Source organism: Staurois parvus, unplaced genomic scaffold (genome assembly GCF_062004578.1).
Source record: "Staurois parvus isolate SC_StPar_1 unplaced genomic scaffold, SC_StPar_1.0 ptg000794l, whole genome shotgun sequence".
NCBI classification, from domain to species: Eukaryota; Metazoa; Chordata; class Amphibia; order Anura; family Ranidae; genus Staurois; species Staurois parvus.
The window spans coordinates 1017327-1042390 of NW_028318590.1; the positions used below are offsets into that span (position 1 = coordinate 1017327).

The window sequence follows — 25064 nt, forward strand, 5'->3', positions numbered from 1 at the left end:
TGAATCTAAAACCAAATAATAGACCCATTGGACTCACTCAGCTCCTAATCCCAAGAATGCATATAGTGTGAACAAAAAGAACAACAGTGGGATTTTCTAACGGTGCTGAAAGCCTCCCTTCAGAAACACAACTCATAACAATTTTTGTACAACAAAAACTTTCATTACAAAGTTATTAAAACACCTTGGGGGGCCTGAACCCCTAAAATCATTTATTTGTAAGATAAACGGCTCAGCCACCCCTGTCAGCATCACCCCCACATACACTGATCATATCATCAGAAACCAAGTCACAACATGACATATAGATGGTGGGGGGGGAACCACAAATATGGGGAAAGATGTCTCAACGCGTTTCACATATCGCTTCTTCAGGGGTTCAGGGGGTGCAGGTAGCTGTAGCTGCAAAGAAACAATCCAATAATATACAGATCACATCACTGACAAAGAGCCGGTATTTTCTCGGGCCCCCTGTTCCCAGGGCCCATGACTGTGTAAGCAGCACCATGCTCTCTGACACACCCGGGCTGAGGAGGGGATAGTTATTGGAACAATATATGGAATACTACGAGAACCAAAGAAAGGGAAAATGGCAGTAATCACATCAAGTATGTGAAACAGTTGTAAATGAATGTATATAATTGGTATTAATCCAGTGAATGACCCCCAATCCTTATACTGGGGAAGGTGCTATCTAGGGGGCGATGCTGGGACAACGGTTTGGCAGTCTTTGTCAACCTCTCCCTTAGGCTTCGTTCTCACCAATGTGTTTTTTATTGATTTTTGCAGAAACGCACTACAGTCCATGTAACATGGTTTTCTATGGAACATATTCACATCTGCGCTTTTTTCAGCTGCTGCGTTTTTGGAAAGGGTTGGGGGCTTTTTAACTTGTTGCCGACCGCAGATAGCCGAATGATGGCTGCACTGCGGCCGGCCAGTTCTGAGTGGACGTCATATGACGTCCCCCCAGAACGTGCTCTCCTGCGCGCCCCAGGGGGCGCACACCCGGCGATCTCCGTGATCACTGTGTCCTACGGACACAGCTGATCACGTGATGTGGTAACAGGCCAATCACAGCGGCCTTTTACCACCTGATCAGCGGTGTCCAATGACACGCTGATCAGAGGGAAATGCAAGTGCCGGTTCTCGGCTGCACTTTCCTCACGCTGTCAGATCGTGAGGAAAGTACTGCCGAGAACCGGCAGTTGTCAGAGCGGGGATCGGCACCGATCATCAGGGCACTGATGATCAGTGCCCTGATGATCGGTGCCCAGCAGTGCCACCGGCAAGTTCCGCCAACCTGTGCCCTGCAGTGCGCCCACTAGCTCCACCCACCTGTGTCCAGCAGTGCACCCACCTGTGCCCAGCAGTGCACCCACCTGTGCCCAGCAGTGCACCCACCTGTGCCACTCTGCAATTTCACACACCTGTGCCCAAAAGTGCCACCTACCTGTGCCCAGCAGTGCCACCCACCTGTGCCTACCCACCTGTGCTTACCAGTGCCACCCACCTGTGCCCACCCACCTGTGCCCACCCACCAGTGCAGCCCAGCAGTGCTGCCAGTCAGTGCCACCAGTCAGTGCCCAGCGGTTGTGCCAGTCAGTGCCCAGCAGTGATGCCAGTCAGTGCCGTCTATCAGTACCCATCATTAGTGTCACCTATCAGTGCCGCCTATCAGTGCTGCATATTAGTGCCGCCTATCCGTGACACCTCATTAGTGCTACCTATCAGTGCCGCCTATCCGTGCCACCTCATTAGTACTGCCTATCAGTGCCCTTTAGTGCTGCCTATCAGTGCCCATCAGTGCCGCCTATCAGTGTCCATCAGTGCCGCCTCATCAACGCACATCAGTGAAGGAGAAAAATTACCTGTTTGAAAAATTTTATAATAGAAACAAAGAAACTTTTTTTTTTTTTTTAAATTTTTGGCAATTTTTTATTTATAGCGCAAAAAGTAAAGCGCCCAGTGGCGATTAAATACCACCAAAAGAAAGCTCTATTTATGAGAAAAAAATGATCAAAATTTCATATGGGTACAATGTTGCATGACCGCGCAATTGTCAATCAAAGTGCGGCAGCGCTGAAAGCTGAAAATTGGCCTGGTAAATAAGGGGGTATAAGTACCTGGTAGGCAAGTGGTTAATAGCAAAAAGCAGCGTTTTTACTACAATAGAGTTCAATGGAGAAGCTGCTGAAATGCACGGTAGTACATTTTTCCTGCGTTTTGCATTCTTATTCTGCCCAGCAACAAGAAAAATTCCACTTTAACAAAAAAAAGAGAGCTGAACAAAACGCAAAAAAGCACTGGAGAAAGCATCAAACACAAAATGCATATATGTGAACCAAGCCTTACTGGCCAGTACTCGGGGGCCTAAATCTGGCACTGGAGAGCTCAGAAGGGTAGATCTAGACGTACATCTACATCTCCCTGGCCCCTGAAGCCTGTTCCATGTTCGGATCGCACTGACAGGCAACGAGGAAGCGATTTGACGCCTCCGTGCCACTTGTTTTAACCCCGTTTTTGCCAACAAATGCCTTGCAACTGTGTGAAATGCGGCATTTACAGTGCTTCCCCATTGACTTCAATGTGTAGCCCCTGACAATCGCTACAAGTTGGGTCAACTTTGCAGTGGGGACAAAATGAAACATCACGGCCGGTACATGTAAACACCCCCGTCCCCTGCTAATTGCAGCTCAATAGGGGCGGGTGGTAGGTGGCAAAAAAGTGGCTCAACCACTCATTTTTACCACCCTCCAACCGCAAGTCTAAACGAGGCTCAGGTCCCTCTGAACTCGGGTCTAGGTGTCTGAATGGTGTCCCCAGTAAGCAATACTGTTCCTTTAAGTAGGGTGTAGTAGGGTATGGCCAGCAGTGCCTCCTATGGTGATGACCTGTCTGCTCCCACCCCATGTCCAGGGCTCAGCGATATCAGCTGCAGATGTCTGATTTAACCCTGAAAGGGCTGAACCATCGCAGGTTGCAGGGTGGTTGTGGGCGCGGTTCCCATTCACCTGAATGGCTCACGTTCGGCAATAGTATTACTACAAATGCAGGGGGGTGGTAATTTTTGCTGCATCATGTGGCACCTGCATCATGTTTTCCTTTAGGTGGGCAGTCAGGAAAAGAAGGATGTAATACCAGAGACCTCAGATTTACCTCCAGGGATCCATAGGTTCCTCATACCATTCCACTGATTTTCTCAGCACAGACTTTGATTTGTATGATGTCATTTCCAATGCCTAGTATCAGTTTGTTCCTGAGAATGGCCCATCACATGCAGGGTGTAGTCATTATTGGACACCCCCACCCTCTCTGTGGAATGGTACAGCCCACAGGTATATAAGCCCAGGTACTGGGTGAGATGTATTAGTCTACTGAGAACTTTACAAAGATGGCTGAGGCTGCACAGCCAATAGATGGAGGACTGAGTGAGCCCCAGGAACCTACTGCAGAAGATCAGGCCATCCTTGATGAGGTAAGTGGTTGGGGATCCAATCCTAAGGACTGGTTCATGCCAGGTGTGATGATCTGCATTGGGACCCTGAGACACCATTGACCTGTGTCATGTTTACCCCATACAAGTGTGTTCATTAAACTGCATTACATTGTCAGCTTGGAGTTGCATGAATTGTATTTTTTACTTTTAATTCCAAGTATGCTTTGCAATGCATTGTAACAATGTAATCCAGTCTGCATGTTGTGCACCTGCTGGTATAAATGGGCCCCATGAGGGAGCTCCAATGTACTCTTTATTAGCTTGACATTGTGAATTGGTCTTGTAGTCCCCTATTGTTTATAATGGCTGAAGCTGCAATTCCCAAAGGCTGCCAATGTATGGTGGACATGGATGGTCCTTTAATAGGAAGCTTCTTGAGATCCCTCTCCTTCCCTGGATCCCTGAAATGTAAACCACAATGAAGTGAAATGATCAAACCTGGTGCAGCTGTGCATAGCAACCAATCAGCTTCTATCTTCAGCTTGTTGAATCTTGACAATGAATGTTAGATGCTGATTGGTTACTATTAGTGATGGGCTAAACAACCCCCCCACTGCAGTTTGGTTCATGGTTGAACTTTGGCACCTAATGAAAGTTTGAACTTCAGAGGGGACAATTTACTAAGTGGTATCTTACTGCCTCTGAGTATGGGGTAAGGGCACGCAGCTACTACTAAAATGCCACGTGAGTTATAATAAGTCGTGGTATTTTAGTAGTGAATTTTTTAGCTGTCAGTGGGGTTCCCCACAGACAGCTGAATGTAAGGAATTGCTCTTCAGGTGTGGTATGGATTTTAGGTGAGCCCCCATGCCCATATATATATTTTTTTGTGGGGGTCTGCTCCCAAATTCATGCCAGATCCTTAACAGTGCAGCCTGGCAGATCAGATAAGAGATGGGGGGGGGGGGGGGGGAGTAAAATGGTGTGCAAAGACTACAAAGCTTGCAATTATCTATAGCAGAGGTCTCAACTTCCTACGCAAAGGGCCAGTTTTCTGTCCTTCAGACTTTGGAGGGGCTAAACTGTAACCAATGGGAGTAGGCATTGCCCCAGTGTTGGTGGGCATAAACCGTTCCCAATCCTTTGAATGGAAGAAACTCTGTCCCTTTGTTGGTATCAATAGGTGACTGGTGTCAGTTGATGGAATAATGCCCCAAGGACCAGATAAAGGCAAGCCAATGGCCACATCCGGCCCCTGGCCTTCAGTGACTGCTTAGTCTGATCCTCTGCAGCAAGGACTACTATAGCTGGTACTGAGTGCAGGTCTATATCTGGGCCATTCCCAACCTGAACTTTCCTCTTTTTCAGGTGAAAGCTCAGTATGAGAAACAGTCCGGGACGAACCCCATGGAATTTAAGGCGATCCTCGTCAGTACTCAGTTGGTTGCCGGAACAAATTACTTTTTCAAGGTAATGCTTTGGGTTTTATGGGACATTGTCAGTTTAAGGCGTAACACTAATGTCCCACTAGTCAGTCAGTTTATAGCTCTGGCTGAACCTTACACTCCACCTGCTGAAGTGAATGAATTTCTTCTGCTAGAAAGAGAATTGGGGGCAGAAAATTGATGCCTGGTGCAGGCTTCGTCCTAGTATTTTGTCCTATGTCCACTTTGACCCGAGGACATCATATGACCTCCTACAGGTGGGAAATGGGTTAATATATTGAAAATATCCAATGTCTGTCTTCCCCCTGGGGAACAGAAGCAGAGGCACATGTTCTGGTGCCCTACAGGCAAAATGGATGTAGGACACATGGAGAGATTTACTACAACTGGTGGTCTGGTTCAGCTGTGTATAGTAACCAATCGGCTTCCAGGATTTATCAGTTTAATTTAACAAGTTGAAGCTGATTGGTGCAGCTGTGCATGGCAGCCAGATTCTGCGTGCACCAGTTTAAGTAAATCTCCCCCCCCCCCCCCCCCCCCCCCCCCCCCCCCCTGCACAGCTTCAGAACTGGCAAACTGTAATGCTTCCTCTATTCAGCACAGGGGAGAAAATGGCAGTTGGCTAGAATTCAGCAGGGAAGACTGTTCCTAAAGACTTTGACTGGCTGCTATATTCTCCCCTGGAGTCTAGCAGAAGCATTTGGTCTCCTGGTTGTCACTTCTCCCCTCTGCACCCCGCAGCACTGCCCCCCAATTTGCCACTCGGTGTACCACTCATGATTCAGACTGTATTATCAGCCTGGGAAAGTTAAACCAGTTTTCTATATCACCTGTTGATACAAAGTCTGCCCCCCCCCCTCTCCTGTCAGAAGCTCTTGCAGAGTGCTCATCCAGAGTGGGGTGCATTATAATACAGGAGGTGTTACTGGTGAAAAAATCCTAAACTAATGCAGACACCATGTCTTAAGGATTGGTAAACGGCAATATTGTGGTTTTGAGTTTCATATTTAACTCTAGACATAGTTTTGTGATCCTGTGTTCTGAAATGTCTCTCTGGGCAGACCATGACTGGCATACTTTCTGAAAACCACAATGTGACCCAGATGTTCTCCCACTTGGCTGGATCATGACAACTACCATATAGTGCACCATTGCCCCTGCTGCCTCCAGCTCCAGTGCTCTCCTTAGGACACGTCCCACCACCTCCTGCTGTCTGACCTGTCTGGATATGGTTGCAGAGGAGAGCATTGGAGCTGGAGGAAAACTAGTGCTGCCCCCATACTCCTAACCCCCCCATCCCACAATGCTGCCCCAACTTCACCCCCATCAGATGACACTACCCCCTCCATCTAACACTACTGCCTGGCCCCTACAATCATTGCTCCACACCTCCATTAGGTTTTGGTCCCTTCTCTTCACTGCACCAACTAAAATTGTGGTCCCCTTGTTCTTCACCCCCCCTATCCTGAGCTACTGTCCTCTGCCCCACACCCCTCCCTCCTGCTGCAGTCTTCAACTCTCTAATCTCATACTTCTGCCCCTCATTCCAGTCTACCACCCTAGTTGCAGCACCAACACCACCTGATTTCTGTTTTCCACCACACCCCCCACCCTCCTGGACTACACATAGCTCTGACATATTCCAGTGCTGACCAGAACACTGATCTGGTCATATCAGTCTCCTCCAGAGGAGCTTACACTCCAATGCCCCCCCCCCCCCCCACAGGCACACTATTATACATTTCTATAGCTCTGACACATACCACAGTTCTGTATAGAGAACACTGACAGTCAGATGACTACACCAGAGGAGCTTACACTCTAATGTCTGCAGCAGTCATGCACTATTAATGCTTCTGACTTTATATCCTCAGAGCTAACACTCTATTGTATCCCCCAGAGTTGCACACTTTCATTTTTATAGCTGACCTATTCCACAGCGCTGTACAGACAACATTCCAGCAGTTGTCAGTCCTTGCCCCACAGGAGCTTGCAATCTAAAGTTGCCCCCAGATATCTTGGAACTGTTCTTCTGGTAGAATACTTAACTCTAATATCAGTGAAAACACCAAATTAAAGGTGGAATTAACGTTTCTGCTCATTCCAGGTGAACACTGGAGAGGACACTTATATCCACGCTCGAGTCTTCCTACCTCTGCCTGGTCCAGGGGGGGGACCAAAATTGGTGTCTTTCCAGACTGATAAGAATAAGGATGATGAACTGGAATATTTCTAGGATGGAGATGAGAACCATGTAGTGGTCACATGATCAGGAATGCCACCGCCCATCTTTTTCAAAAACTCCAAGGAGCTAAAGAACTTGAAAATACAGATCTGATCTTCCAGAAATGCACACCATTTGTGGATGGAGATGTCCTGACTTCACGCCTCAACTCTAATGGTGGCTATAACATTGATCTGTATCCATTTGTAAAATCCTGTTCAGTGTAACTTGCTTGTTGTAATGAGAACTCAAAAGTACAATAAAACTTTTTGGAAAAGAGGTTTGTTACCTAAATTTGCTAATACATGTAAGGCAGCACTGCACATCCATGCACTGTAAACTGAGTTTTCCCCTTTATTCTGGTCCCCCCTCCTTGCATAAGTGAAATGCTAATTTTTATCACCTTTAGTGCTCCTATTTCTCTTGCCTAGGCTCCCACTACAGGGCCATGGATAAGGGGATATCACCAGTCCTCTATGGGGCCCAGGCCAGCAGGGGGGGCCCAGGCAGCTGGGTGGATCAGATGTGGGCAGGGAGGGTGACTTTGGGGAAATTACTGGAACTGATCCCCCTGTTGGCTCTCTGCCGCAGATGAAAGCTGGCTTCTTTATTGCCTGCTGGCTTTCAGCTACTACAGAGCAACACTGGATTAGTTCCAGTAATTCACAGGGGTCAAACTAGTGGCCCTCCAGCTGTTGCCAAACTGTCTCATGAGGCATTGCAAGATTGATAGTTACAAGCATGACTCCCATTAGTTTGCCACCTGCTGTTCTGGTAAATGTCATTTATCAGCACTGAGTGATCAGTGCTGATCACTCACTGTGTTAATTTATAACTGAAGCATAATAAAATGTTGGTTGAGGAGGGAGGCCCTGTCAGGTTAGTTTTATGGGGCCCCGTGGTTTCTAACAGCAGCCCTGCCCACTACCACCTGGGAAGACCACATCCAGGAGGTAGTCTTTCTGCTGAGGGATGCATGCATGAGGGAGTGAATATCCATGCATATACAGGTGTCCCAGATTCTGGTACCCAGAGGTATGTGAGCAAGTTGTGGCACATGTGCAGGATATGTAATGATGGGACTGGATGCCTTGAGCTACCATGTGCTCTTGCGTGGCTTCCTGTGGGTCACAAATGAAGACTGCTTTAACTTGTACCTACAGGTGAGCTTATGAGGCTTAAATCCAACATGTAAGAAAATACATCAGGGGCCTATATAGCCAATAGGAAATGATAGATGCAGAATAACCTGTGATCATATCAGATGCCAAATTGTTGCTGACTCCACCATGTAGAAAAATAGGTGTGGTCACCGACACTCATAAGCAATTCATAGAGAACCAGGATAAAGATATCCCCATTAAAGTTTAAAATGGGGACCACACAGCTTAGACATTGGCTTTATTGAGAAATATGTGTAGTTAAATGTACAAAAGTGAGCTTAAACACGAACCATCACCTCACAGAACAAAAAAGACAATGTAATCTCTAGTCACCCAAGCAACTGCCCACTCAGCCACGTTCATACATTGGGGGGGAATGGGGGTGATAGCAGTTAAAGTAGTAGTAAGACTATTCACTTGTATAGTTAATTGATGGTTTTTAGATTGCTGACATCATGCAGAACACAATTTCCATTACAAATTATCCTTCTTCCCCGTTTTAGTCACCTATTTCCTTACTTTGTTTCTTGCCTTTCCCTTCCTTTCTTCTTCTCCCTCTTCCATGGTTTGGTCCTACCATCTTACTCTTCTGTCCCTTAACTAGATAATTATTACTGTCCTTGGCTCTTCCTATTTTACATTCCAATCAGGTCTATATATCTCTTGGATATCTTAATCCTTCCATCTATCCTGTATGTTCTTAAATTTTTCAATCTTATCCTTTCCTCCATCTTATCCTCCACTCAATTTATCCAGCCTTTTATTTTCAAGGTTTCCTGTTTCTACCAGAATCTAGGGATCCCACCTTTAGCCACATTTAAAGCAGCTGCAGGCCCCGGAATCAACGATAGCGGATACTGGCAGGGTAGTTCCCAGAAACTGGGCTGGAAATGGCAATGTGAGCAGGGTTGATGGTTGCAGGTGGTAGATTAGCAGGCAGGGTAGTCAGACTCGCATAGCTTTGTGGGACAATTTTGTACATAATGGCCGGGTTCTCTGCAATAGTGGCACAGGTTACCCTATTGGTGTTCTTCCAGAGTAAGTGTAGCAACCCTAGTTGCATTGGTTTGGATTCTTCAACAGTGGGTGTGGTAGGACTGGTTGGTACCATGTTTTCTGGAGGTGGTGCCCTGGGTAGCATTCACATAGGGGCAGACTTGGCCTGCGGACCTTTCCACTCTTTGTTTCCTAAGAGGGTGGTTAATCTGGATAGCAAGATTAATGACCTCTTCCAGCGTGTTTGGTACCCCTACCCAGGCTATTCCATCTTTTAGGGGTTCAGCAAGGCCTAAGCAGAACTGATAGCATAGGGCAGCGTCGTTCCAATTGATTTCAGTGCCTAAATTCTGTCACATAGTCCTCAGTTGCCCTGAGACCTTGCTGAAGAGAGTGGACTGCTGCTTCTGCTGATCATCATAGAGCTGAACCATAGAATCGAAGAAGTGATTTAATGAAGCTAGCTTGGCATCTTCCTTTTCCAGCAGATGGTGAACCCATGCTTGTGGTTCGCCCTGGAGAAGTGATCTCACAAACCCCACCTTGGTCGCCGCCAATGTAAAGGTATGAGGTTGTAACACAAAATACAGTTCACATGCGTTGCGGAATGCACTGAATTTGTTGCGATCCCCAGAAAACCTTCCAGGTGTGGGCAGGGGCGGACTGACCATTTGGAAACTCGAGCACTGCCCGAGGGCCTGGGGTCAGTAGGGGGCCCCATGAGATGCCCCTGGTACCTTTTCATAGGCTTTTTTGAGTTTGGGCAAGGACACAGGGGCCCCATGAGTTGTCAGTCCGCCTCTGGGTGTGGGGACCCTTGGCTCAGAGGTCAGCATCATCACTGCAGGGTTCATCATGGCTCCTGAAGCGGCAGTTGGAGCAGGTGTCGCTGTGGCACTAGCGGAAGTTGCGGGTGTAGATAGGGTCTAAAAGGGATTTTTTTTTAAGTCGGTTATATCTCTCTTGCAGATCCTTGATGGCTTGTGTCAGTGCCGCAATGTGCTGACAGATTTCTTCTAGAGGAGAGTCCCCTCTCCATGGCCATCTGGTACTGTCACGTACCTGGTTGGGGAGCCTGACGTGGAGAGGAGGGCATCCTCTTACTACTCCCGCTCAGAGCCCCTGATAGTGGGGACAGAGGGCACCGAGCCAGGAGTGGCACGAGTGCCTGGTGGGTCTTGAGATGTCTGTAAACAGGTGATGACCCAGGAGACCAGGATGCAGGCCAGGTGAGGATGTAGGAACGTAGGTGCAGCAGCAGGTAGGTATGACGGCAACAAGGATACAGGCCAGGTGTGGATTCAGGAACATAAGTGCAGCAGCAGGTAGGTATGGCAGCAACCGGGGTATAGGCCAGATGTGGATGCAGGAATGTAGATGCAGCATCAGGTAGGTATAGCGACAACCAGGATATAGGCCAGGTGCGGATTTCAGGAACGTATGTGCAGCAGCGTCAGACATGCCGGGTCAGGATCAATCGGGCAGATCAGGTACAAGGGAGCAGGCAAGCGGATAGTCAGGGATCAGCTGAGTCGGTGCAGGCGGAGTTCTTTCTTAGTTTCAGATCAGATACAGGCAACAGAATCAGGTTATGGAGTGCAGGACATTGTAGACCAGAAGGCAGAGGACGATCCAACAGTGGCCTTAGATAAAATATCAAAGGAGGAAATATATGCCACATTAAAGAGTTCACCCACTGGAAAGAGTCCTGGGCCAGACGGATATACCCTGAGATATTATAGGAAATTTAAGGAACAACTTGTACCTAAGATATGTAACTATATGAATGCTTTGGGTGAGCGAATGGAAATGAGAGAAGAGTCACTGCAGGCATAAATCACAGTAATACCCAAAAAGGGAAAAGACCCGTCCTTCTGTTCCAGTTATAGACTTATATTGCTATTAAATATAGACACAAAACTATACGCAAAGGTTCTGGCAAATAGGATGAAAGAGTTGATGCCGGATTGGATTCACTTAGACCATGTGGGCTTTTTCCCAGGGAGGGACAATGGATTAAGATCGTTGCTCCTCTTGCAAAAGACTAAAAGAACCAGTTGGTGTTAGTGTTGTCGACTGACACAGAAAAAGCCTTCGATATAGTAGACTGGGGATTTATGATTGACACACTAGAACAGCAATGGGCAAACTACAGCCCGGGGGACCTTTTAATCCGGCCCGCGGAGCTAGGCTCCCGCTAGGCTCCTCTCACAGTCCGCCCTGAAGACCGATGCAGCATGAAAATCTGTCTCCTGTGAGGATCTGTCCCCCTCGACGTATCTGCGCATGTGCCGGAGATCGCCGATCGGCTGCTAATGCCTGAAACTGGCACATGCGCAGATACGTCGAGGGGGACAGATCCTCATAGGAGACAGATTTTCATGCTACACCGGAACGAAGCGGGAACACGGCGAGAGGAACGCGCGGAGCAAAGGTAAGCGAATTGACACAGGGGGGACTTGGGGACTTAATATGGGGGATTAATTACTATAGGGGGAATTACTATGCTTACTATGGGGGAATATTACTATACTGACTATGGATGACACATACACATCATTCATCTACTCTTGGTCCGGCCCCCAGGTCCAATATATGAACCCATTGCGGCCCTCAAGTCAAAAAGTTTGCCCACCCCTGCACTAGAAGCATTAGGAATCAGTCCCAGAATGTTGCAATGGATAAAAAAAAAAAAATGATATAGTTCCCCATCAACAGTAGTGAAAGTAAATGGCTCATTGTTGCAGTTTTTCAAAATGTAAAACGAAACAAGGCAGGGATGTCCACTTTTGCTGCTACTTTTTGTAGTGTCTTTGGAACCACTTTTAACAACTGTACAAAGAAATATAGACATAAAGGGAATTAGGTTAGGAGATGAGGAACATAAAGCTGCAGCATATGCCGATGTTATTCTATATTATAAATCCCAGAGTGACATTACCCCATCTAATGAAAAACCTTAAAACAATATGGAGAGCTAACAAATTTGAAAATTAACCCTATGAAATCTGAGATATTAAATATTAATTTTTCAAGGAAAGATAACAGACTTTACAGAAAACCTCTTTGTATGGAGAGAAAAGGAACGGAACAATTTAGGTATAAAGTTAACTCCTTCCTTAAAGAATGTATACCGGAAAAATGACATCCCATTGATAGATGAGTTGAAGGAAGAACTGAGGAGACTATCAATAGGATCACACTCGTGGATAGGATGTATAAACATGGTCAAGATGGTGCTAGTCCCAAAGATTTTGTAGAAATTTCACATGCTCCTAATGTATCTTCCAGGGTAATTTTTTCAGATCAGAAAAAAAAAATACTCAATTATATGAGTGAATACAAAACCAAGCGTTAAATATGAACTAATATGTAGAGACAGAATTAATGGGGGACTAAATGTAATGAATTTTAGGAGATATTATTCTGTGATGATTCCATGAATAGCAGACTGGATTCACAACCCAGGGAGGAAAAGTTGGATAAAGATAGAAAATACACTGAGCGGGATACAATTAGATACGAATATTTGGCTTCCACAACAGCCTCAAACGGTTTCAGAAAACACAAGTATTTTAACATGGTATGTTTTTAGGATATGGGACAGAAATCACAAAAAAAAAAAAGTGGGAGTACAATTCATGCTTAATCCCACTTTTTTTTTGGGGGGGGGGGTAGGGGAAACTATTTTTCCACTGGGGAAAGGAAATATAGCAGATAAAAGGATAGAAATGCACATTTAAAAGACACTGATAATGGATTTGCGTTCTTTAAATATTTAAAGGATAAGACAGAAATATTTTCTATGTTGGATGAGTGGCGTTACTATCAATTAAGATATTATCTTGCAATGCTCCCACAGCCACTAAGAACAGAGACGGACATGTATCCAATTGAAAAACTCTTTAGTCTGGCTACGATGTGGAAGCAAGTTACCTCTCGTATATATAAAATCCTCAGAGTTACCTGGAACTGTCCTGCCACCATTTATGAATAAGCAGGAAAAGGAACAAAATTAAATGAACAGAAGGAAAAAAAAATATATATTTAAATTAGTGCAGTGGATATAAATATAGTAGAAATTAGTTATAAATGTTTAGCGAGGTGGTATATTACCCCTAGTGTGGCACATCATTCACAATTAGAGAGTTCACTTTGTTGGGAGGGGTTTTGGGATGAAAGGAACAATGGCACATATTTGGTGAGAGTCTCCTAAAATACAAGGATTTTGACAAGGAGTAATACAAATACAGGAGATAACAGGGATTAGTATATTGAAAGATCCTTGGGTTTGTTTAATCCATAATTCTGACTTGACACAATATATTTTGTTTATTAAATGCTAAAAGTCTGATCTCTAGATTCTAGCAGAAACCCTGACACTGAAAGACGGGAGTATATATACACACACAAGATGGAACTATATATCATGAAGGAGAGGATAAGTTTGAAAATTTCAAGAACATACAAGATAGATTGAAGGACTTTAAGATATCCAAGAGATATATAGAAATGTAAGAGGAAAAGCCGAGGACAGTAATATCTAGTTAAGGGACAGAAGAGTAAGATGGTAGGACCAAACAGGAAGCAAAAAGGGAAAGACAAAAGAGGAATAAAAAGGGAATAGGTGACGACAAAGGGTGGGGAGAAGGGTAACTTGGAATATTTGTGATGGAAAATTGATGTATTCTGTAATGTAAAATATATATACACACACGGTTTCTGTCACAAACCTCAATAATTTCACTACTTAAGTGTTTGAGCTCACTTTTGTACATGTGGCTATACAGATTTCAATAAAGCCACTGCTTAAGCTGCATGGTCCCATTTGAAGCTTCTTTAATGAAGATCTCTATGAATTGCTTATGAGTGTTGGTGACCACACCTATTTTTCTACATTGGGTGGAGTCAATTTGGCATCTGATATGAGCACAGGTTTTCCTGCATCTATCATTTTCTATTGACTATAGAGGCCCCCGATGTCTTTCATCTGTTAAATTTACTTGTGGGCTTCCCAGGTGGTAGTGGGCAGGGCTGTTAACCACAGGACCCCGTACAAGCAACCTGACAGGGCCTCCCTCCTCCAATGAATGAGCACAATGAGTTATCAGTACCGATTACCCATAGTGCTGGTACATGTGACATTTACCAGATTGGTAGGGGGGGCATGCACAACAGAGGGATCAGTTCCAGCAATTCCCCTGAAGTCCCCTTCCCTGCCTACATCTGCTTCACCCAGCTGCCAGGACCTCCCCTGCTGACCTGGGCCCTATACAGGAGGGCTGGTGGTAACCCCTTATCTACAGCCCTGTAGTGGGAGCCTAGGCAAGAAAAGCAGGAGCACCACCAGAATAAAGTGTAGAACTCAGTTTAAGGTTTCCACATTTAGGAGGTGCATGGATGTGCAGTGCGGCTTTACATGTATTGGCAAATTTAGGTAACAAACCTCTTTTCCAAAAATATTTTATTGTACTTTTCAGAGTTCTCATTACAACAAGTTAAACACTGAACAGGATTTTACAAATGGATACAGATCAATGTTATAGCCACCATTAGAATTGGTGTGAAGTCAGGACATCTCCATCCACAAATGTTGTGCATTTCTGGAAGATCAGATCTGTACTTTCAGGTTCTTTAGTTCCTTCTTGCTGGTCCTTGGAGTTTTTGAAAAAGATGGGAGGTGGCATTCCTGATCATGTGACCACTACATGGTTCTCATCTCCATCCTAGAAATATTCCAGTTCATCGTCCTTATCCTTATCAGTCTGGAAAGACACCAATTTCGGTCCCTCCCCTGTACCAGGCAGAGGTACGAAGACTCGAGCGTGGATATAAGTGTCCTCTCCAGTGTTCACCTGGAAAGAGCAGAAAAGTTAATTCCACCTTTAATTTTGTGTTTTCACTGATATTAGAGAGTTATCTTGGAACTGCTCTTCTGGTAGAAGACTTAATATATCTGGGGATGACTTTAGATTGCAAGCTCCTGTGGGGCAAGGACTGACAACTGCTGGAATGTTGTCTGTACAGCGCTGTGGAATAGGTCAGCTATAAAAATGAACATGTGCAACTCTGGGGAATACAATAGAGTGTAAGCTCTGAGGATATAAAGTCAGAAGCATTAATGGTGTATGACTGTTGCAGACATTAGAGTGTAAGCTCCACTGGTGCAGTCATCTGACTGTCAGTGTTCTCTATACAGCACTGTGGTATGTGTCAGAGCTATAGAAATGTATAATAGTGTGCAACTGGGGGGACACTGGAGTGTAAGCTCTTGTTACAGAGATATGACTGGCTCAGTGATCTCTGTACAGCACTGTGGTATATGTCAGAGCTATATAAATACACAATAGTGTGACTGGGGGGACATTGGAGTGTAAGCTCCTCTGGTACAGAGATGGATTTGACTGCATCAGTGTTCTGTACAGCACTGGAATATGTCAGCCATTTGCAGTCCAGGAGGGTGGGGGGTGTGGAGGATAGCAGAAATCAGGTGGTGTGGGGGCTGCAACTGGGGTGGTAGACTGAGGAATGGGGTAGAAGTATGAGATTAGGGAGTGGAAGTCTGCAGTGTGGGATGGGGCAAGGTGTGGGGGACTGCAGCATGAGGGAGGGGTGTGGGGCAGTGCCCAGCAGCATAGAGTGGTAATGAGTGGGGGATGGGAGTGAGGAGCGAGGGCAGCAGGCCAGGATGAGGGGGTGAACAACAAGGGTACCACAATCTTAGTTGGTGAAGTGAAGAGACCAAAACCTAATAGAGCAATGATTGTAGGGGCCAGGCAGTAGTGTCATCTGATGGGGGTGAAGTTGGGGCAGCAGTATGGGATGGGGGTTAGGAGTATGGGGGCAGCACTAGTTTGTCTGGATATGGTTGCAGAGGAGAGCACTGGAGCTGGAGGCAGAGAGATCAGAGAGGAGGTGGTGGGACGGTGTCCTAGGGAGAGCACTGAGGCTGGAGGCAGAGAGATCAGAGAGGTGGTGGGATGGTGTCCTAGGGAGAGCACTGGAGCTGGAGGCAGAGAGAAGGTGGTGGGACGGTGTCCTAGGGAGAGCACTGAGGCTGGAGGCAGAGAGATCAGAGAGGTGGTGGGATGGTGTCCTAGGGAGAGCACTGGAGCTGGAGTTAGAGAGAAGGTGGTGGGATGGTGTCCTAGGGAGAGCACTGGAGCTGGAGGCAGAGAGATCAGAGAGGAGGTGGGATGGTGTCCTAGGGAGAGCACTGGAGCTGGAGGCAGAGAGATCAGAGAGGAGGTGGTGGGATGGTGTCCTAGGGAGAGCACTGAGGCTGGAGGCAGAGATCAGCTTCATGTCTGGAGTTAATTAGAAAACTCAAAACCAAAAATATACTGCAGTTTACCAATCCTTAGATGTGGTGGCTGCATTAGTTTAGGCTTCTTTCCTCCCTCAGTTTTCACCAGGTGATATGGTCAGTAACACCTCCTGTATTTGAGCAGCCCCCCCCCCCCCCCCCCCCCCCAACTCTGGATGAATGAGCACAGCATTGTCACGGGGGTGCGATTGGAGTGTTAGACTAGCAGATTTAACCACACCAGTAATTTGAAGCCAAACTCCAGCACACTTTGTAATCAGTTACAGCAATCCTCTGTTCCTTTTGGGATATGGGTTTTACATACATAAACACCTATCATTGCAAGCACCCCTGTCCAAGGTAAGTCTCAATTCTTACATCTACAAGATCTTGTTCTGAGGGGGACAGACTTTCTGGCTAGATCAGCAGGTGAATAGAATAGCCCAAGAGGAAACCAATCCCAACCACACTAGATTTGGCAAGCTTTAAAATAAAAAAAGGTTTGCCTTTGGGTTTAACTAGCCCTGGTGGATACCTGAAAATTGCATTTAAAAAAAAAAAAGCAAAAAATCTGATCCAGAACTGTCTGAATTATGAGCAGTACACCAAGTGTCATATTAGGGTGCAGTGCTGGGAAGTGAAGAGGGGAGAATTGACAACCAGGAGACCAAATGCTTCTGCTGGACTCCAGGGGAGAATATAGCAGCCAAAGTCTATAGAAACAGTCTTTTCCTGCTGAATTCTAGCCAACTGCCATTTTCTCCCCTGTGCTTAATAGAGGTGAAGCATTTAGAGTTTGCCAGCTGCAGGTGCTGAGGCTGTGCAGTGGGCAGGGGTGGACTGATAACTCATGGGGCCCCCCGTGTCCTTACCCACACCCAAAAAAGCCTATATTAAAAAAAAAAAAAAAAAAAGTACCAGGGGCATCTCATGGTGCCCCCTTCTGACCCCGGGCCCTTGGGCAGTGCCCAAGTTCCCAAATGGTCAGTCCTCCCCTGGCAGTGGGGGAGATTTACTAAAACTGGAGCACACAGAATCTGGGGCAGCTGTGCATGGGAGCCAATCAACTTCAACTTGTTCAATTAGACTGACAAAACCTGGAAGCGGATTGGTTACTATACACAGCTGCACCAGACCACCATTTTTAGTAAATCTCCCCCTGTATGTCCTACATCCATTTTGCCTGTAGGGCACCAGAACATGTGCCTCTGCTCCTGTTCCCCAGGGGGAAGACAGACATTGGATATTTCCGATATATTAACCAATTTCCCACCTGTAGGATGGGATATGATGTCCTCGGGTTAAAGTGACCATACTGGGACAAAGCCTGCACCAGGCATCATCCTGATATCAATTTTCTGCCCCCAATTCTCTTTCTAGCAAAAGCGATTTACTCACTCCTGCAGGTGAAGTGGTGTACCACCACCCATCCCATCTCTCCCCCCCCCCCCCCCAGCCACCTTTCCTGGGCTCCCCTGTCCAAATGCAGAGCCCTGGACCACTGCAAATGGTGGCACTACAGTGGAATGATGTTCCTCCCTCTGAACTAGGATTGACACTTCCAGCTCCATTTACTTGGCAGCCAGACTGATTGTGGTGTCCCACCCCCTGTGCTTGTGCACAAACACATATGCAAGCTGATTGCAACACCCATCACTTTATTCTCTAGGGCCTCTGCTTTAAAAAAAAAAAAAGCCCCACACAAGTTTAGGGGTGCCAAGTAATTTTGTAGCAAAAAAGTTTACATGAAGGAGAAAGTCAGAATTGGCCTGGTAGGGAATGGGTTAAGGAAGGGTAGTATGATAGGAGAGCTCCTGACTGATTTAAAAGGATTGTCAGTATATAGCTCTGGCTGAATGACTAGTGGGACATCAGTGTGTTCTGCCTTCTGACAATGTTCCATAAAGCCCAAAGCATTACCTTGAAAAAGTAATTTGTTCCAGCAACAACCTGAGTACTGACGAGGACTGCCTTAAATTCCTTGGGGTTTGTCCCGGACTGTTGCTCATACTGTTCTTTCACCTGGGGAGGAAAAAAAAAAAAAAAAAAAAAAAAGTTCAGGTTGGGAATGATCCAGGTATAGACCTGCACTCAGTACCAGCTGTAATAGTCCTTGCTGCAGAGGATCAGACTAAACAGATGTGGCCATTGGCTCGCCTTTATCTGGTCCTTGTGGCACTATTCCACCAACTGACACCCATCAATTGGGCACCATTTCCCCCCATTGATACCAACAAATGTGCAGAGCAGGGACGGACTGACCATTTGGAAACTCGGGCACTGCCTGAGGGCCCAGGGTCAGTAGGGGGCCCCATGAGAAGCCTCTGGTACCTTTTTCGAGTTTGGGCAAGGACATAGGGGCCCCATGCGTTGTCAGTCCACCCCTGGTGCAGAGTTTTCCATTCAAACCAATTATTGGGAACAATTTATGCCCACCAACGCTGGGGCATTTTCTACTCCCATTGGTCACAGTCTAGCCCCTCCAAAGTCTGAAGGACAGTAAACTAGCCCTTTGTGTAGGAAATTGAGACCTCTGATAATTGCAAGCTTTGTATTCTATGCACACCATTTTGCTTTTCCCTCCCATTCTCATGGTGGACATTTTTTTTTGTTGGAGATAAAACAGCATGTACTATATAGTATTGTGTGTTAAGATCACTTGACCAGTAGATGGCACTGTACACTAAAGGTTACTAGTTGTGCATATGTGTAAAACTTGTTGGTTCTCTCTTCTCTTCCTCTCTCTCAAAGCAAGATGTCTGCTATCACTGTCTGCTGAAATGTGCTCTGTATGTTTGTAACTTAAGCCACACAAGTCAAGTCATAATTCTGCCTCATCACAAGCTACCAGTGTCTTCTCTAACACATAACCAACATATTTATGGTACTTATATAGCGCCGTCAATTTTATGCAGTGCTTTACATATATATTGTACATTCACATCAGTCCCTAACCCTCAAGGGGCGTACAATCTAAGATCCCTAACCCTCAAGGGGCGTACAATCTAAGATCCCTAACCCTCAAGGGGCGTACAATCTAAGATCCCTAACTCACATTCATATACAAGGGCCAATTTAGACAGGATCCAATTAACCTACCAACATGTCTTTGGAGTGTGGGAGGAAACCGGAGTACCCAGAGGAAACCCACGCAGGCACAGGGAGAAGATGCAAACTCCAGGCAGGTGGTGCCGTGGCTGGGAATCGAACCAATGACCGAGTACTGCCAGGTGGAAGTGCTAACCATTTAGCCACTGTGCTGCCCATTGTATATATGTATGCTATGCACACCATCTTACTTTTCCTTCCCATTCTCATGGTGGACATTGTTGTTTATTAAGGGCAGATGGATCCATCTCCGTCCTGAAACAGGACAGGGAGTCCCCAGGATGCAGATGTGAGGACAGAGTTACATCACCAGTGCCTCACCCAACACAGAACATAACATTTATAGGTAAAGTTGATCCAGGGAATATTCGATTGCCTCTCGGATCAGGAAGGAATTTTCCCTGCAGGAGCAAAGTGGGTCATGCTTTGCTGGGCTTTTTGCCTTCCTCTGGATCAACTGTGGGTGTAGGATGATATCTTTTTTAAATGGTTGAACTTTTGTCTTTTTTCAGCCAGACTAACTATGTAACCAGAAAGAGGAAAGAATTGTTAGCAAGACAAAAGGCTTACCTAGTGATAGTAAGATTCTTTATATCAGTATGCATAGCTGTATGGTGCTGCGATTTAGTGGAGGATGTCCACTTTAATTTGTCCTTTTATGTGGAAATTATAGATTTGATATCAAAGGTTATAAAATATATATTTAATTATGGAGGCAGTTTTAAGAAAAACAAATGCACATTCATAATGCAGAGCGGTGCTTTATAATTGCACTGGCCATGCAACTGGCCCGGCCTCAAATTACGATGTTCTTTCGACAGCATCGAGCAGACAAAACTTATGGGATCACACAGCCTGCAATATATTACATGAACAAAGATGGCGCTGGGGAGTAAACACTGCAGTGTCCAGTGGATAACAATACGCACTTTCCTACAGGCCCTTATGAGTTCTGACTCACTGAAAACATCCTCCCTTGGAAGCTCTGATGCCTCAATTGCCATTATGGAACAAGGCAGAGCGATTGAAGGCCAAGTGTTTTCCTCCTCTAGTGGCTCATCTACAAGTCAGTTTTGTGCTCTCCCACCACAGAAAATAAAAAGCCTAGAGACTTGAGAACAAGCATGTAAGATGTCAAAAACCCATTTTATTCAGTTCCAGCACCTGAATATGCATTATGGATAAGGTGTATAAGGCCAGGCCCCATAGACGCAGTAAAAGTACAAATCAGTCTTTGAACATGGCATGGTTGTTGGTGTCAGGGTGGGACACATACACCCCTTTGGGATGTGGAGGAATCTTTCCAACACCTTGTTCAATCTATGCCATAAAGAATGAAGGAATCTTTGAAGGGAAAAAGGGGGTCCAACCAGGGGCAAACTGACCATTTGGAAACTCTGGCACTGCCCGAGGTCAGTAGGGAGTCCCATGAGATGTCCCTGGTACCTTTGTCATAGGCTTTTTTGAGTTTTGGCAAGACACAGGAGTCCCATGATCCCCCATTGCCTGGGGGCCTTATGAGTTGTCAGTCCGCCCCTGGGTCCAACGCAGTATTAGCATCTTTGGATGTGGTGGAATGGGAGATTTGCAGCCAAAAAAAAAAAAAAAAAAAAAAAAAAACCACACACAAAAAACCTACAGCAAGTGGACCAATATGGACCAAAATTAGGAATTTTTCCAACAGTGTTGAATCTATGCCATGAACAATGAAGGCAATTTTGAAGGGAAAAGGGGTCCAACCTGGTACTAGCAAGGTGTGAGTGTATGGGGAGTATATATGGATGCTTTCATACGCCAAAAGGTTTAACACCTGACATCACATCTACCTGTAGGGCTCATAGTATGTGAACACAAAGATGGAGTTCAGGCATTCCCAGTGAAGAGTATTGTTAAACTGTTAACAAGGTAGGACATGCGTATTATGCAGAAACATTAAGACCACAGGTCAGGTGCAATGCTTTGGCCAATCACAACACATGATGACACTACAGTATTTAAGAACTATCAGCACAGCTGTCAGATGGTGGGAGCCAGTGGTTTTTGGGGGGTGGGGTTTAGCAGGCATCATGATTGACATTGGATCTACTTCAGGGGACTTAAGTTTGTCAAACACGGTTTACTGACTTACACTAAAGTTTGTGAATGGAGTAGTACCCCATACTCATTGACATGGGGGGGGCACCTCATCAAAGGGGGCTTCCAGATTCCAATATGCCTCCCACAAATGTGAGAACAAGGCACCCAGTTTCCCATAAGCCCCTCCACTCACAGTTGTGGGGGGGGGGGGGGAAGAGTCCCTTATCCAACAAGGGGACAAGGTGCTTTGGCTCCCAAAGCAACCCCCATTGTGATTGACATCATGTGGTCTAGTACAGTTCAGAGGGTGAAACACTTGCTCATCCCCTTTCCTGACCTGCCGGGCTACACTACACGCTCAGATAAGGGTCTGGCATAGATTAGGGGACAGACCCCCCCACACCATTTAGAAAGAAAAAATTGGCATGGGGGGTTCCCCTAAAAATCTATACCAGACATGAAGGGCAATTCTTTACATTAAGCTGGGAACCCCACTGACAACTGAAATAAAGTTTCACTACTAAAATACCACAACTTATTACAAGTTGTGGAATTTTAGTAGCTGCGCAATATCTTACCCCATACTCAGATGCAGCAAGAGAATGCTTAATAAATGGTCCCCTCTGAAGGTCATGGGTAAACTTTCACTAGGTGAAACCACAAAACCAAAAGGGGGGGGGGGGGGGTTGGTTGAGGAGGTTCAGCCCTTCACTAATAGTAACCAAACAACATCTAACGTTCATTGTCAAGACTCAACTGAAGCTTTAGATGGAAGCTGATTGGTTACCATGCACAGCTGCAGCAGGTTTGATCACTTCATTGGTTTACATTTCAGGGATCTGAGGGAAGGAAGGGGTCTCAAGAAGTTTGAGATTAAAGAACCATCCATGTTCAACATGAATTGGCAGCCTTTGGGAATTGCAGCTTCTGCCATTATAAACTTATTAGGTGACTACAAGACCAATTCACAATGTCACCCTAATAAAGGGTACATTGGAGCTCCCTCATGGGGTCCATTTATACCAGCAGGTGCACAACATGCAGACTGGATTACATTGCATTGCAAAGTTTACTCTGGGAAAGAAAAAAAAAAAAATTCACACAACATTCATGCAACTCTCAGCTGACAATGTAATGCAGTTTAATGAACACACTTGTATGGTGTAAACATGACACAGGTCAATGGCTTCTCAGGGTCCCAATGCAGATCATCACACCTGGCATGAACCAGTCCTTAATATTGGATCCCCAACCACTTACCTCATCAAGGATGGCCTGATCTTCTGCAGTAGGTTCCCTGGGCTCACTCAGTCCCCCGGGCTTACTCAGTCCTCCATCTGTTACTTGTGCAGCCTCAGCCATCTTTGTAAAGTTCTCAGTAGACTAATACATCTCACCCAGTACCTGGGCTTATATACCTGTGGGCTGTACCATTCCACAGAGAGGGTGGGGGTGTCCAATAATGACTACACCCTGCATGGGATGGGCCATTCTCAGGAGAAAACTGATACTAGGCATTGGAAATGACGTCATACAAATCAAAGTCTGTGCTAAGAAAATCAGTGGAATGGTATGAGGAACCTATGGATCCCTGGAGGTAAATCTGAGGTCTCTGGTATTACATTATTCTTTTCCTGACTGCCCACCTAAAGGAAAACATGATGCAGGTGCCACGTGATGCATCAAAAATTACCCCCCCCCCCATTTGTAGTAATACTATTGCCGAACGTGAGCCATTCAGGTGAATGGGAACCGCGCCCACAACCACCCTGCAACCTGCGATGGTTCAGCCCTTTCAGGGTTAAATCAGACATCTGCAGCTGATATCTCTGAGTCCTGGACATAGGGTGGAAGCAGACAGGTCCTCACCATAGGAGGCACTGCTGGCCATACCCTACTACACCCTACTTAAAGGAACAGTATTGCTTACTGGGGACACCATTCAGACACCTAGACCCGAGTTCAGAGGGACCTGAGCCTTGTTTAGACTTACTGTTGGAGGGTGGTAAAAATTGGTGGTTGAGCCACATTTTTGCCGCCTACCACCCTCCCCTATTGAGCTACAATTAGCAGCGGATGGGGGTGCTTACATGTACTGGCCGTGATGTTTCATTTTGCCCCCACTGCAAAGTTGACCCAACTTGTAGCGATTGTCAGGGGCTACACATTCAAGTCAATGGGGAAGCACTGCAAACTCCACATTGCATGCAGTTGCAAGGCATTTGTTGGCAAAAATGGAGTTAAATGGAGTTGTACGGAGGCGTCAAATAGCTTCCTCGTTGCCTGTCAGTGCAATCCGAACACGGAACAGGCTTCAGGGGCCAGGGAGATGCAGATGTACGTCTAGATCTACCCTTACTTCTGAGCTCTCCAGTGCCAGATTTAGGCCCCGTGTACTGGCCAGTAAGGCTTGGTTCCAGGGCGGACTGACGATTTGGAAACTCGGGCACTGCCCGAGGGCCCGGGGTCAGTAGGGGGCCCCATGAGATTCCCCTGATACATTTTTCATAGGCTTTTTTGAGTTTGGGCAAGGACACAGGGGCCCCATGATCCCCTATTGCCCGGGGGCCCCATGAGTTGTCAGTCCAGCCCTGCTTAGTTCACATATATGCATTTTACGTTTGATGCTTTCTCCAGTGCTTTTTGCATTTTGTTTTGTGTTTTTCTACATGCATTTTTGCTGAATTTTTGCCGTGTTTTGTTCAGCTCTTTTTTTTTTTAGTTAAAGTGGAATTTTTTTGTTGCTGAGCAGAATAAAAATGCAAAACACCTCAACAATGCAGCAACAATGTGGCAAAAACACACTACCATGCACTTCAGCAGCAAGAAGGTCAAATTGTGGTCAGAAGCTGAGAGGCTCAGCAGGCCCGCCCCTCTGGAATTTCCCCCTGCTCTAGGGCTTTTCAGGAAGGCCTAGGGGTAGTGGGTGGATCTGAGGAGTGGCTGGCTTGCACTCTTGAGGGTTCCTAGCCAATCCCAAACAGAAGGTTTGGCAAGAGGCTGGTACACCCTTAAAAGTGTTGGAGCCTGCTCAGCTGAGGGAGAGTTGGGGTAGAAGATAGTGGGGAAGATGTGAGGCTGAAGACAGGAGGCTGTTTGGAGGCCCAGTGGGAAGAGGCCTACCTGCAGGCCTGGAGCTGGAAAGGAGACTCAGAGTTTCACTGACCCCCCGAGCGAGGACCACCTGTACAGCAGAGAAATAGCGGCCCAGCTAAAAACCCATCAGCAGTACAGGAGAAGACCTGAGTGAGTAGACCTGCACCCCCTCGGCAGATAGGGGAAGGAGCAAATAGATTCAATGCTAATT

At 46.1% G+C, this 25064-nt stretch overlaps 2 protein-coding genes across 2 annotated transcripts; one reads left to right on the plus strand and one right to left on the minus strand.

The window, feature by feature from the left end:
- Positions 1-3394: 3394 nt before the first annotated feature.
- LOC149444277 (cystatin-A-like) lies at positions 3395-7387 on the plus strand. The gene is made up of 3 exons (XM_089654724.1): positions 3395-3478; positions 4808-4909; positions 6992-7387. The coding sequence occupies exons 1-3, from the start codon at positions 3395-3397 to the stop codon at positions 7118-7120; spliced, it is 315 nt and encodes a 104-aa protein (XP_089510850.1). The 3' UTR covers positions 7121-7387.
- Positions 7388-14722: 7335 nt separating this feature from the next.
- LOC149444278 (cystatin-A-like) lies at positions 14723-23119 on the minus strand. The gene is made up of 3 exons (XM_089654725.1): positions 23018-23119; positions 18494-18595; positions 14723-15122 (listed from the first exon to the last, which is right to left on the minus strand). The coding sequence occupies exons 1-3, from the start codon at positions 23117-23119 to the stop codon at positions 14994-14996; spliced, it is 333 nt and encodes a 110-aa protein (XP_089510851.1). The 3' UTR covers positions 14723-14993.
- Positions 23120-25064: the final 1945 nt, after the last annotated feature.

What these genes read in the sequence shown, in the direction of transcription:
- LOC149444277 (XM_089654724.1), top strand. Translation starts at nt 3,395, where the DNA reads ATGGCTGAGGCTGCACAGCCAATAGATGGAGGACTGAGTGAGCCCCAG. An exon ending in ATCAGGCCATCCTTGATGAG is followed by an intron (nt 3,479 to 4,807) that starts GTAAGTGGTTGG and finishes CCTCTTTTTCAG; the next exon opens with GTGAAAGCTCAGTATGAGAA. An exon ending in GAACAAATTACTTTTTCAAG is followed by an intron (nt 4,910 to 6,991) that starts GTAATGCTTTGG and finishes TGCTCATTCCAG; the next exon opens with GTGAACACTGGAGAGGACAC.
- LOC149444278 (XM_089654725.1), bottom strand. Translation starts at nt 23,119, where the DNA reads ATGGCTGAGGCTGCACAAGTAACAGATGGAGGACTGAGTAAGCCCGGG. An exon ending in ATCAGGCCATCCTTGATGAG is followed by an intron (nt 18,596 to 23,017) that starts GTAAGTGGTTGG and finishes TTTCCTCCCCAG; the next exon opens with GTGAAAGAACAGTATGAGCA. An exon ending in GAACAAATTACTTTTTCAAG is followed by an intron (nt 15,123 to 18,493) that starts GTAATGCTTTGG and finishes TGCTCTTTCCAG; the next exon opens with GTGAACACTGGAGAGGACAC.